Source organism: Lepidochelys olivacea (genome assembly GCF_965140295.1).
Source record: "Lepidochelys olivacea isolate rLepOli2 genome assembly, chromosome: 3".
NCBI lineage: Eukaryota > Metazoa > Chordata > Testudines > Cheloniidae > Lepidochelys > Lepidochelys olivacea.
In genome coordinates this window covers 140,136,434-140,149,055 of record NC_140413.1, presented here as the reverse complement: position 1 = coordinate 140,149,055, position 12,622 = coordinate 140,136,434, and the positions used below count along the sequence as shown (strand labels likewise).

Below are 12,622 nucleotides of genomic sequence, written 5' to 3'. Positions count from 1 at the left end.
GAAGTTGGAGCAAATGAGAGCATTGGCAGTTTGGCACAAGGACAGTATTCAGTTCCATGACAGCTTTGGTATGGTGTTCATATGGCTCCCATGTGAATTACATACACCCAACTCACCTGTCTGAGGCAGAGCCTTCCGGCCTTTATGGATCAATCTTCCTCCATTCTCTTTTTTTATGTCCATTCTTAACTTTCCACAACTTAAGTTTTCTCCACTCCTTGCTCTAGTTCCATCCTCTCCTTCCACTCCTCAGGTAAAGCTCTCAAATAATGTAAATACAATAAAAACTAAAGAGAAAAGTAAAATAAAGTTCTCCAAGATAGGTTCAGGCATTAGTCATCAATGGCTGCAATTCCCATCCCAATCTGCATTGCCTCCATCCTCTTCTTTCAGGTTTCACCTGAATTACATTTCTTCCCCGGGACATACAATTGCTACTCCTCTCCTCCAAAAGTCTTTTAAAATGAAATAACATAACAATTCCATTATTGAGCCACACCCTGCTGTCACAGCAACACTCTTGACTATAGTAGCAAAGTTAAGAAAAAGGCTGAACCATTCGGAGAGTAGAAGTTTCTAGGAGCTAATGTTAGTTAACAGCCTACAGGTCTGTGAGACTGTTACACATGCAATTAGTATCAGTAATGTTGTGGAACCTTATTAGTACAGTTCTTTTAAATGTTATCTTTTCCAGTGCTCAGCCACTAAGTACTTAAGGGAAAATGTAGGTAATTTCTTTTTTTTGGAACAATTAGAGCACTGAATAATGTACAGTGTTTGTTAATTAGTATAGTTCCTGGGCTGGTATATTTCCTCTCTTTCTTAGAAAGGCTAATATAGCCTTAGACTCTTTGCCTGAGCAGGACTCGCAGTAACAACCAAAGGAAAACTAAGTGCTGACTGCAGAACACCAGTATTAACATTGCACATCTTTTGTTTCACACATTGAATGATACTTGTACAGTAAGATGTAAAATTATGAACACAACAAGCAGGGATGGTTTTCTGTGATACGCTCCTTGTATATTATTGGTTTCTTATTCCTGGTGATAATACTATCTGAAACATATTGCATACAGACGATTTTCAGTCTGAAACACATATGGTAAGGCAACTTTCAACACACTAATTACAACCCTCAGATTTAAACCCAGGTACAGAGATGGGATAAGAACTTCCAATTAGCTTTATGCTGTCCATCAAAAAGATTTTTGCATAGTGGGCTGTGTTACTGAATTTTAACTAATGACAGACTAACCTACAGAGGTTGTTTTGTTGTGATTGACATCCTAAAGCTCAGCCAAAGCTATCTGAGCTTATACTTCCTTAAATTATGCTTGCTTGCTTATTTCCTTTGTACATTTTTGTTTCTAGCCAGAATCAGAAAGGGTAACATTATAGAAAAATGTTAAATAAAAAAAGATGGGGAAGAACAGTTAAACTTGAACTCTGGAAAAAATTGGTTTCCACTCAGTGTTCGTTTTGGGTAAAGGTTCAGTTTGGTGGTTGTTTTATTTTGACTGGTTTTCCTGTCTGTCAGTCTGATATGACACTCTCATGCCCTGGGGTACATATTCTATTCACAAGAATGAAGGAATTTAAACCCAAACTAAATCCCGTGTAAAAAACTTACTGGGTGAGCCGACACCCTAAATTCTCAGTGTTGTGATGTGTATGTTACGTTTCAAGAATATTAGAGTTTAACCGTGAACTGAAGTTAGAAACCCAGAAAATTCAGAGTGAAGTTGCATCTACAAGAAAACCAAGCAGACTAGATGATCATAGTGATCCCTTCTGGCCTTATAATCTATGCAAATATGGAAATTTATAGTTAAGGTAACCATACTGCCTTAACTCTGCCCCCCATAGAAATGCCAGCTTCCCATGCTATCCTCCATACTGTTTGGGTAGAGCCTCTTCTGCCAACATAGCTCTGTCCACACCAGCGATTTTGCCGGTATAACTTATGTTGGTCAAGTGTTTCCCCACTGCTGACTGACAAAAGTTTTACTGATAAAAGCGGTAGTGTAGACAAAGCCTAAGTCTCCATGAGGGGTACGGATTTAGGCCACACCCCTCTCCTCAATATTTCCTGCTGGCTAGTTTGAACAGCTCCCTGCTCAGCATGTTGGATTTTGTGGATCCAATTCTTAGACACTTTGCATTCCACATGCATCGCAGAGGGAGCCTAGGCACCTAACTTGGGCTGTAGATTCCACTGTGTGGAAAGGTGCCCAGAAAAATGTATTGTCACATCCAAGTTCCTTCATGGATCTAGCCCATGGTAACTGTCTGACAGAGTGAAGCATAATAAAACCTTTTCCTAATCCCCAAATAACCCAAAAATGTCTAAATATAATTTTCTCACATGTAGACAAAAATTCACCTTTTGGATGAGCAAAGAGGAGATTTAATCTCAGGTGGCAACATTTTTATTTTTACAGCTATAAACTCTTGCAATCGGCCTTTAAAGGAGAAATGCCTCCTCAGCCCAAAATAGATCATTGCTAATGCAGTGCTTTAACTGATGGTGTGCACTGGAGGATTTAGTGTGTGGTACTGAATGCCTTTGAACAACTGACTTGTTTCAGTAACAAAGTTCCAGTTGCATAATTGCTTTTGTGAGAGGAGAGAGCTTCTGCGAGAGGAGAGAGCTTCTGGGAACAATAGCCAGGATGTCAAATTGTTAATGAGTTATCTGCTTTGCCTGAAGTATGCATTACATTTTCAAGCCATCTATGTTTGTCCTGCTGGGTTCACACTTTCCAGCCCTGCCTGTGATGCTACACACAGTAACCTAATACAAGTTTTGTCCAATTCAGCCAGACTGGCTGAAAATATTTTAGTAATTTGGCATTAAGATACTACCTTGATGGCTGATCTCAGGAAGAGCCCACAATTTGCATGTGATAAGAGGCCAGGTTATTTTACCTTAAGTAACATAACTGTGCAAGGAAACAAAAAGCAAAACAAAATGACCTGGCATTCAGACCTTGTCATTTGGAAAGATAAAATATCCATTTGCTTTTCTTCATGAAATCATCTTTACGATAGCACTTGTGTTCACATAATGGGATGTGCAGACCTTAGAAGCATTAAAAGGAGTTAACACAGGATATCGCTATGTACCTTGATAAATGCACTGTCTTGGACCAAGGTTGTATCAGTTAAAGAGTCATTGTGGCTGCTCTCCCATTCAGCTCCTCCTTTGTTGTGCAAAGTAAAACCCAAGCCTGGTTTTTGGGTTTTTTTTTTTTTTTGTTTTTTTGGGTGGGATTGGGGGGAGGGTGTTTTGTTTTTAACCCAAAAGCTCAAAGCAGTTCCATCAGCCTATGGACTTCAAGAATGCAGCTTCCCCTCCCTTGTAGGTGGTAAAGTAGAGACAGTATGGTACAGACACAGGTTGCTCAGTATCAACTCTGTTTCCAACAGGATAGACTGTCTCTGGATCAAACCCTCCTTTATTCTCTTGGCCTGGGAGTACCCCCATCTGAATGATCTCATCGCAAAATGACCTTGCCTGCCCCTCAAAGATTGCTGAAACTTTGCTGAAACCATCACTCTGCTTCCTTTCCATTTGAGGTTGAGAAGGAATTCTCTAGTGGATTCAGTTTTCCCCCTCCCCCCCCATAAGATGTATCACTCAAACCCTGCCTCTCAATCCTTTTACTACATGTGTACCTCCCCAGTTAATGTTACTTGACCATTTTCTTGGTCTGAAGAAATTAAGGTTTGATTTGATCTGTATCAGGCCTGGCCATAGCTAGTATAACCTCTTGTGTCCCGTATTTGTCCCCAAAGCTATCTACCTAAAGGACTCCTTGACAGAACCAAAGATATTGGATACTGCTTTATCATCTTTTATTATTGTCATATTGAAGTATTAGAGAGACATGGTGGGTGAGGTAATATCTTTTATTTGACCAACTTCTTCCTCCGACATGTGTGGCTCAAAAGCTTGTCTCTCTCATCGCTCTTTGATCCAATGAAAGATATTACTTCACCCACCCTGTGTCTCTAATATCCTGGGACCGACACAGCTACAACAACAGTTCACACTATAGTGAAGTACGGCAGATCATTTCTAGAACCTTGCTCGGTACAAATATTGCTGAAGTATCTGCTATCGCTGGTCAGGCTTCAGGTATCATCTTTAAAGGTTCATCTGGCAGCTAATTGCAAGGTCCTTCACAGTGCAGACGACTTTATGATCATTGTTTGAATCATTTAAATATTTTCTTCATCTGTATGTTCTGGTGAAATCTATTGTGACTTCTAGGGATCTTAATCTGGCCGTTAGCTCTGAGGTGGCACCAAGCATTCTCTCTACCAGGTGCTTGGCTGACTGATGCTTGCCCACATGCTCAGGGTCTAATTCAGGGATCTCAAACTGAAATCACCATGAGGGTCACATGAGGACTAGTACATTGGCCCGAGGGCTGCATCACTGACACCTTTTCATATAAAGGTACAAAAGGCCCCCCGTCTGGTGCCCCCGGCCCCCCCACTCCACCCCTTCTATGAGGCTCCGCCTCTTCCCACTCCTTCCCCGCCCCCATTCCAACCCCTTCCCCAAAGTCCCCACCCTAATTCCACCCCCTCCCTGCCCCTACTCCAACTCCTTCCCCAAATCCCTGCCCCTGCCCTGCCTCTTCTCTGCCTCCTCCCCTGAGTGCGTGGCTCCCCGCTCCTTCCCCCTCCCCACCAGAAAGCGCTAAGTGCTGCCAAACAGCTGTTTGGCGGTGGGAAGCGCCTGGAGGTAGGCAGAGGAGTGGGGACACTGCGTGCTGGGGGGGCGGCAGGTGAGGGGAGCTTAGCGGCCACAGGAAATAACACCGGGAGGGATGCGGGGGTGCTCAGGGATCTTGGCGGGCCACGGCAAAGAACTCCGTGGGCCGTGTGTTTGAGACCCCTGGTCTAACTGATTGCCATATGTGGGGTTGGGAAGGAATTTCCCCCTGGAACAGATTGGCAGAGAACTTGGAGTGGGGGGAGGGGTTGCCTTCTTCTGCAGTGTGTGGGTGAGGGTCACTTGTCATGATTATCTGACTGTATCTCACTTATTTCCTTGTCATTGTGGGAGCCTCGAGCACTGTGCACCTCTGTCCCTCCTATTTTCTCCCTGTGGCAAGTAATAGTCTCCTGAGGGTTGTACTACCTTGGTCTAATTTCGGTTGTTGGGATTTAGTGTGTGGGTGTCTGGTGGTGCTGGTGACCCATTCTGTCCTTAAACTCTGACTTGATAACTCTACAGAGACTGATTCCATTTGTAACCCCATGGAGGGATGGTTCTTTGTATGAATGCAGCACACATATAAACACTACAGAGCAGTAACCTTAGTTCAAATGAACTGTTTTGCTCCCTGATTTGCTTTTCTTCTTTCCATGAAAGTATTCATGGCCATCCGCTTATCACTGGGGGTACATCCAAGTGTACCTGATACTGTATATTCAGAATTGAGTGCACATTTTTGGCATGATGTACCATGTTGAGTAGTAGCTACATGGGTAATTTTGGCTCAAGTCACGCAGTATTTACAGTAAACAAATTCAGTATAAAAAACCTTTCATTTTTTTTATGAAACACAAAGAGAGACACACATCTGTAACCAAAAACATTTTGCAGCTTTGAGGGGGAAAAAAATAGAAAAATTCTCGGCAGTGTGCTAAAAATAGCTATTTGCCTCTCATCCAAAGCTGCATATTTATTGAAGCCAAGTCTATCTATTTGAGCATGTGTTTTTGCAGTTTTAATGTACTAGAGATATTTACATTACAGTTTGCATAATAAATTTTCAGTATTTGTTACCTTAACAAAAAGATTTCCATGAAAGTGGTTTTAACTGTTCTAGATACAATATTTTACATCCAGACTAATGTAAAATGAGCTCCCCTCTCCATGGGCCTGATCCAAAACTAATTAATGTCAGTAGAAAGACGCTCATTGGTATCGGTGGGCTTTGGATCATGTTCTATAAACTCTTCATGGGAGCCATATATTTTGCTAGTTTACAAGTAAAAAGGGTTCTTTTTCTAGATTCTAGATCTGAATTTCGAGAGTCAAACTGGCTTCTCCCCTTCTCAGGGTCATCACAAGGAATAAAGATTCTGCAGGCTAACTTCTGTCCTCTGTTATATGTACCTCTGCAAGGTCATTGACAATAGTATTAATGAGTAACTGTAAATGAGAGCTGTAAATAGAATGCACTTGTGTTACTTCCATAAAACTCACCCTTTCAGACATTTTCCCTTATTGTAAAATTAATGTATTTTTTTCTTGTTGTATGGAAAGTCTTACCTCTGCAAATTGCAGACTCACTCTTAAGAAGTTACTGAGATGGGCACATCGCCTGTTATAAACTATGACATATATAAGATAAAAATATTAATTCAGTTTATTGGCATGCCTGACAAACTGTATCCTGAGGCTGACTTCAAATTCTATAGCCCCTTGATGAATGAGGAAATGAGAGTTGAACAAATTTCTGGCTCTCATCTTGTAGAAAAGTATGGATTTTGTGTTCACTCTTTTACATGCCATTGCACTGCCGCTATTATACCTTAGCCACACATTTTGTATATGTTAATTTTTCTACTGGCTACCAAGGCATATGTGATATCGAGAACAACAGTTTGGGTATAAAATAAAGTGTAGAGTTTTACAAGAATTAAACAATCTCCTATAAACCGAAGTTAGTTGTTGTATAAGACTAGCTCATTCTCAGTTTAAAATAGGGGGTGGGTTGTAATTTTTCTGTTTTTTCTTCTGCAAAGTTGTGGAGAGGAACTTTCATTAACCTGATTATCTTTTTTCTTGACTGCAGAAATTTTTTGATCTTGAAGAAGAGAATGCTTGCTTTCTCAAAGAACAGAAGAATACGTCCCTTCCCAAATTAAATCGGAATAAATATATGGTGACTGATGGAGCTGCTTATATTGGTAAGTAATCCCACATCCCAGTCAGTTCTGATTAGTACATTATAGCTTTGGAGCCCAAAGTCTGAAATAACAATTGATTGTAAGCAGGGTATTAAGTAGCTAAAAACCCCATTCAGTGTCTTTGAAGATTGGACATTAAGTGGAAAATTCCTATTTTCAATACAAAGCTGTTTGTCAATGCTGGGGTAGAAGAGTTGAATTCCTTCCTTCCAATGGATTGTTTCCCAAGGGAAGTGGTTGTTTTTTGAATTAATAAGAGTAGCCTGAAAAAGCAACTATAGAATGTACTTCATGGAACAGTCCTGCATTGGTTTAGGAATAGATTGGATGATCTAATGGATCGTGTCAATCTCTAATTTCTGTGAAGACTGACAAGCCTTACAATTTGCCATGTCATCACTACGTTTGGGGTATCTTCATAAAGACAAGTTGCCACTCTACTCATCCTTTGCAATTTACCCCAGGGACACAGCCTGCGTACTGTAATGCTTGATTTCAGAATACCTGCATTGTACTGTGCATGTTTTGGTTCATAATCTGAAGGCATTGCCCAGAGGGTAAGTGTATATTTAAACAATGTCTGTATGCAGCTAAGTGTAAACGTTCATTTTGATTAAAATATTTATTAAATGGAGTAGTAAAATTACCCTTTGGAAACTTGAAGCAAAAGCAAGCACTATAATCTATTTAGAATGGAAATTTTCATTCTTGGATTTATTAACTCTCATGAGTAAAAATCTATTACTTTTTAATTCATAGGGAGTTTCCTCACTGCCTAAAAAATGCAGAGCACAGCTCAAGTAGCTGAGCTGAGAAAGGGGTAGATCGGTGAAATATCTTTCTCATTCAGGCACTTAGTAGTTGACTTATCTCCTGAAACTCAGCATCAACTGATTTGGCCTAGCTTGACATCCAAAATCCTGCCTGGGCCAGACTTGATGCAGGGCCTTGCCTGTTAAGTCCCGTCTTAAGGATACACATCTCTCAGTCATAAATACATACAAATTGCCATACCCAAACCAAGCAGTGGTCCATCTAGTCTAGTATCCTATGGACTCTAACAGTGGCCAATACCAGATGCTCATACTTCAGAGGAAGGATCGGAAAACCCCACAATAGACATTCATGGAATAATATGCTCCTTAGGGCAAGTTTCTTCCTAATACCCATTCAATCATGAAGGTTTATATCCTTTATAAAACACTTCAGTTATTTCCTTTCATTTTTAAAATCTTTACTCTTATAATTCCAGCTATTCTCATTATCATATAAGCATCCACTCTTTTTTGAATCCTGCTAAGCTTTTGGCCTCAGTAACATCTTGTGATAATGATTTCCACAGACTACTTCTGTGTTTTGTGAAAAAAGTGTATCCTTTTAGTAGTTTTAAGTTGTCTGACTTTCAGTTTAATTGACTGTCCCTTTGTTCTTGTATTATAAGTAAGGGTGAATAGAAGGGCCTGATCTCCCATCCTTTACCTCTTTCCAGAGCTCATTCCCTTCTGTTTGGGTGAGTGTAAACATTACCATTTTCCCTATTTCCATTTACCTTTTTTGTACAAAAGGCATCGGGTTAGGCATAGCTGCTGTGGACTTGTCGATGTGCCAAGGATGATTAAACTAAATTAAATGATTACATTTTTTCAATTCAAGGATTTATGTCTATATACAGCACTCAGGGTCCTTTTGGCGACGGGTTCTCAACTTACGTTATTTAAAATTAAATGAATACGCAAAGATGCAGTGTCCCCTGTCTGGAGCTGGAATAAATTATTTTGACTTTTTCATAAAGGTCATTTGGTTTTTCTCCATGTGTTGGCATTATTAGAGATATGTGGACAGCAAGATGAGGTTATTTCTGCATATAGTTGTTTCCAAAAGTGTGTTCTGTACTGCTAGTCAGGTATAGTCCCTTCAAAGGCAAAATGTACAATATCCATCCTCTTTTCCTCTCACATGGAGGACCCTACTTGTAGCAGAACTGGTTCAATTCCACTGGGCAGGGTAAGGCAGGAATTGGGGTGTCCAGCCCCTGTGTGCAGCAGAGATCCTATCACTGTGGGCACTCTCTGTGTGAAGCCACCGCACCAGGGATTTGGGGTTGTAATGAGACATCCAGCAACCATTCCCCTCACACAGGTGAGGAGTACAGACATTGTGATGGCTCCTCCGCTCCACCTCTTCGATGAAGCTGTAGCCCCTGAAGAACTCCTAAGCATAAACCCATTTTCTTGGACTGTACACTGAATTGAGATTAGGGCCAGTGTGTAGCGTGCCTTCTTTAAAATTGTCACGGTTACAAGACCATAGCTGAGGGTCAAAAGAACTAATGCTTTGTTATAAACATTTCATCATAAATTCTTCGTCATGTGAAATGTCCTGTGTTCTGTCACTGTACCTTCACCCTCTCTCCTCACATTTGTAATGTCACTAAATCATGCTGCTTTCTGTATAGGGTCAGCAAAATATACCCATTGCTCTCATTACCAAAGCCCTCTCTAGATCCTTATTATGTCTCACCTCAAGTACTGCAGCCGCTTCCTCTCTGGCCTCTTGCACGCCTTTCTTACCCTCTTCAAACTATCCAAAATGATGTCCCCTAAATCATCACTCTTTTCTGCATCTCTGACCATGTCCAATTGCTCTTCAGATCCCTAGATCAAATTTCAGCTCCATGCACTGAAGGTCCTACACAACATGGCTCCGTCTTCTACCACTCTGGTGTTTCTTTCCACGGTCTTCACCCACTCCACCCTTCTAAAGCCACCCAACTAAGTACAGCATTGCGTCCATTTGCAGTTACAACTGATAGGATTTAGAAAAAAACAAGAATCAAAAGTGTGTAAGGGATATAAACCTTCATGCTTCAGGGCATGAGCCATCCTCTAACTGAAGGATAAGGAAGAAACTTCCTTTATGGGCAAGTTATTCCATAATTGCTCACTTCAAAATTCTTGCATCTTTCTTTGACGTATCTCGTACTGGCCATTATCAGAGAAAGGATACTTGTCTGGATTCTAGCTAGATCACTGATGTAATCCAGTACAGCAACTCCTAAATTCCTATATCCTTCTCTGCACCTCCTCCTTTGCTGCTCCACACACCTGGAACTTCCTCCCCGACCCAATCCAAAATTCTTCCATCCTTCCTGAAAACACACTTCTTCACTCCATCCATCCCCACTCCCTTAACATGTAGAAAATGATAAACAAAACAAAATATACAGAAATAATGAACCAAGATGCATGTTTAACATCCTTCAGCTACATTGCTTTTCAAGAGTTCACCTTTCTCTCATCCTTCTCTTCTGTCTGTTGTCTCCTTAGATTTTAAGCTATTCTGATATGGACACTCTCTTGCTACCTGTCAGTAAAGAACCTAGCCCATACTTGGTTCTACACTGAGAATGAATAATAATATAATGGTTTTCAAACAATATAGATAGTAAACCATGGTGATAAAAATCAAGTCTTACTTGAACCAATTAACAGCACATAATCACAGAGATGATCATGCTGCTTTCGTTGTTACATTGACTATAAACAAATGAAGGTTGATTGTGCAGTTAAGGATTAGATGTACTGGCATAGTTTGACATTAATTTACCCTGAATTCAGACATAGCATATGTGCAGTCGCACACAGTAAAGATAAATACTAATCACTGACTTTTCTATGCAATGAAAGGATTTTTAAGCACAACAGTAGCAGAAAGCCTGCCAAATAATCAGTGGGGCCACTGGATGATCGAATTGCTGAAGGAGCACTCAAGGAACACAAGGCCATTGCAGAGAAGCTAAATTAATTCTTTGCATTGGTCTTCACTTCAGAGGATGTGAGGGAGATTCCCACACCTGAGACATTCTTTTCAGGTGACAAATCTGAGAAACTGTCCCAGATTGAAGTGTCAGTAGAGGAGGTTTTGGAACAAATTGATAAATTAAACAGAAATAAGTCACCAGGACTAGGTGGTATTCACTCAAGTGTTCTGAAGGAACTCAAATATGAAATCACAGAACTACTAACTGTGGTATGTAACCTATCACTTAAATCAGCTTCTATACCAGATGACTGGGGGATAGCTAATGTAAGGTGAATTTATTAAAAAGACTCCATGTGCAATCCTGGCAATTCCAGGCCGATAAGCCTAACTTCAGTACCAGGCAAATCGGTTGACACTATTGTAAAGAACATAATTATCAGACACATAGATGAACATGATGTCTTGGAGAAGAGTCAACATAGCTTTTGTAAAGAGAAATCATGCCTCACAAATTCATCAGAATTCTTTGAGGGGATCAACAAACATGTGGACAAGGGTGCTCCAGTAAATATAGTGTACTTGGACTTTCAGGAAGCCTTTGCAAGATTCCTCACAAAAGGCTCTTAACAAAGTAAGCTGTTATGGGATAAAAGGATCATGGATCAGTAACTGGTTAAAAGACAAGAAACAAAGGATAGGAATAAATGGTCAGTTGTCAGAATGGAGAGAGATAAATAGTGGTGTCCCTCCAGCGATCTGTTTTGGGACCAGTGCTATTCAACATATTCATAAATGATCTGGAAAAAAGGGGTAAACAGTGATGTGGCAAAGTTTGCAGCAGATACAAAATAATTCAAGATAATTAAATCCAAAGCAGTTAAGTAATTCTTAACTGGAAAACAGACGACTAAGGGGGGATATGATAAAGGTCCATAAAATCATGAGTGGTGTTGAGAAAGTGAATAAGGAAGTGTTGGTTTTGTGAGATCGCATTGTAACTCTTGGCAGTCTGCTTTGGAATTCCTAACTATCAGGGTAGTTAAACACTGGAACAAATTGCCTAGATTGTGGAATCTCTGTCAGAGGAGAGGGACTTCAGTCCTGAGAACAGTGAAATACCTGTTTTGGCTTTCAGACTGAGCAAAGGTAACAAAAATGCAGAAATGAATTGCAGTATACTTTAGATAAGTAATTTTTTCCTGAGCTGTCATAGAAAATACATATATTCCTGTAATTGTTCTAGAGGGTGAGGGTGGGAAGAAATACTGCATTCTGTTGGATTGGCTTTTTTTATGTTGTAGTCTCACTACATATTCTTTTCATTTATTTATAGGTAATTTTGACTGGGTAGGAAATGATTTTACTCAAAATGCTGGAGCTGGCCTCGTTATCAACCAAGCAGACGTGGGAAACAACACAAGCATCATTAAGCAACTTAAAGCTGTGTTTGAAAGGGACTGGTATTCACACTATGCCAAAAGTTTGCAACCAACAAAAATCCCAAACTGCTTAAACCACAAACTTAACAAAGCAGTGGCAAATAAGACTGCCATGAATTAAAAAGACTATTTTACTGTATGATGAATGAAGAAATACATCGGGGCTGCTGTAACCCTATTTCATATTTACAGATAAGAGACTACAAAAAGGCAAAAAAATGTTTTTGTTTGGGTTTTTTTGGTTTTTTTTTTGGTTTTTTTTTAGGAAAAAAGCACACTTGTATAAAATGTTCTCTAAACTATATTCTCTATATTGAATTATTTATGACTTTTAAATTTGTTACTTCTTACATTGAATGTCATTTATGCTTCGACATTGATTTTTCACATTTGAATTTAAGCATACTTTGATTCCTCTCCTTCAGTTTTCATACCTCCCATCCTGGTTAGGCAGAACCTTGAGGCAGAACTGAAAGCTGAGC

The 12,622-nt window shown here is 40.0% G+C and overlaps 1 protein-coding gene across 6 annotated transcripts in view; it reads left to right on the top strand.

The window, feature by feature from the left end:
- Nucleotides 1-12,363, top strand: part of PLD5 (phospholipase D family member 5) — a 237,201-nt gene extending 224,838 nt beyond the window's left edge. For all 6 annotated transcript variants that reach the window (XM_084624900.1, XM_084624899.1, XM_084624903.1 and 3 more), the window contains 2 exons: nt 6,825-6,939; nt 12,035-12,363. In XM_084624900.1, coding sequence (XP_084481026.1) covers nt 6,825-6,939; nt 12,035-12,261 — 342 coding nt within the window. In that variant the 3' untranslated portion in view covers nt 12,262-12,363. The remainder of the gene's footprint in view (nt 1-6,824; nt 6,940-12,034) is intronic.
- Nucleotides 12,364-12,622: the final 259 nt, after the last annotated feature.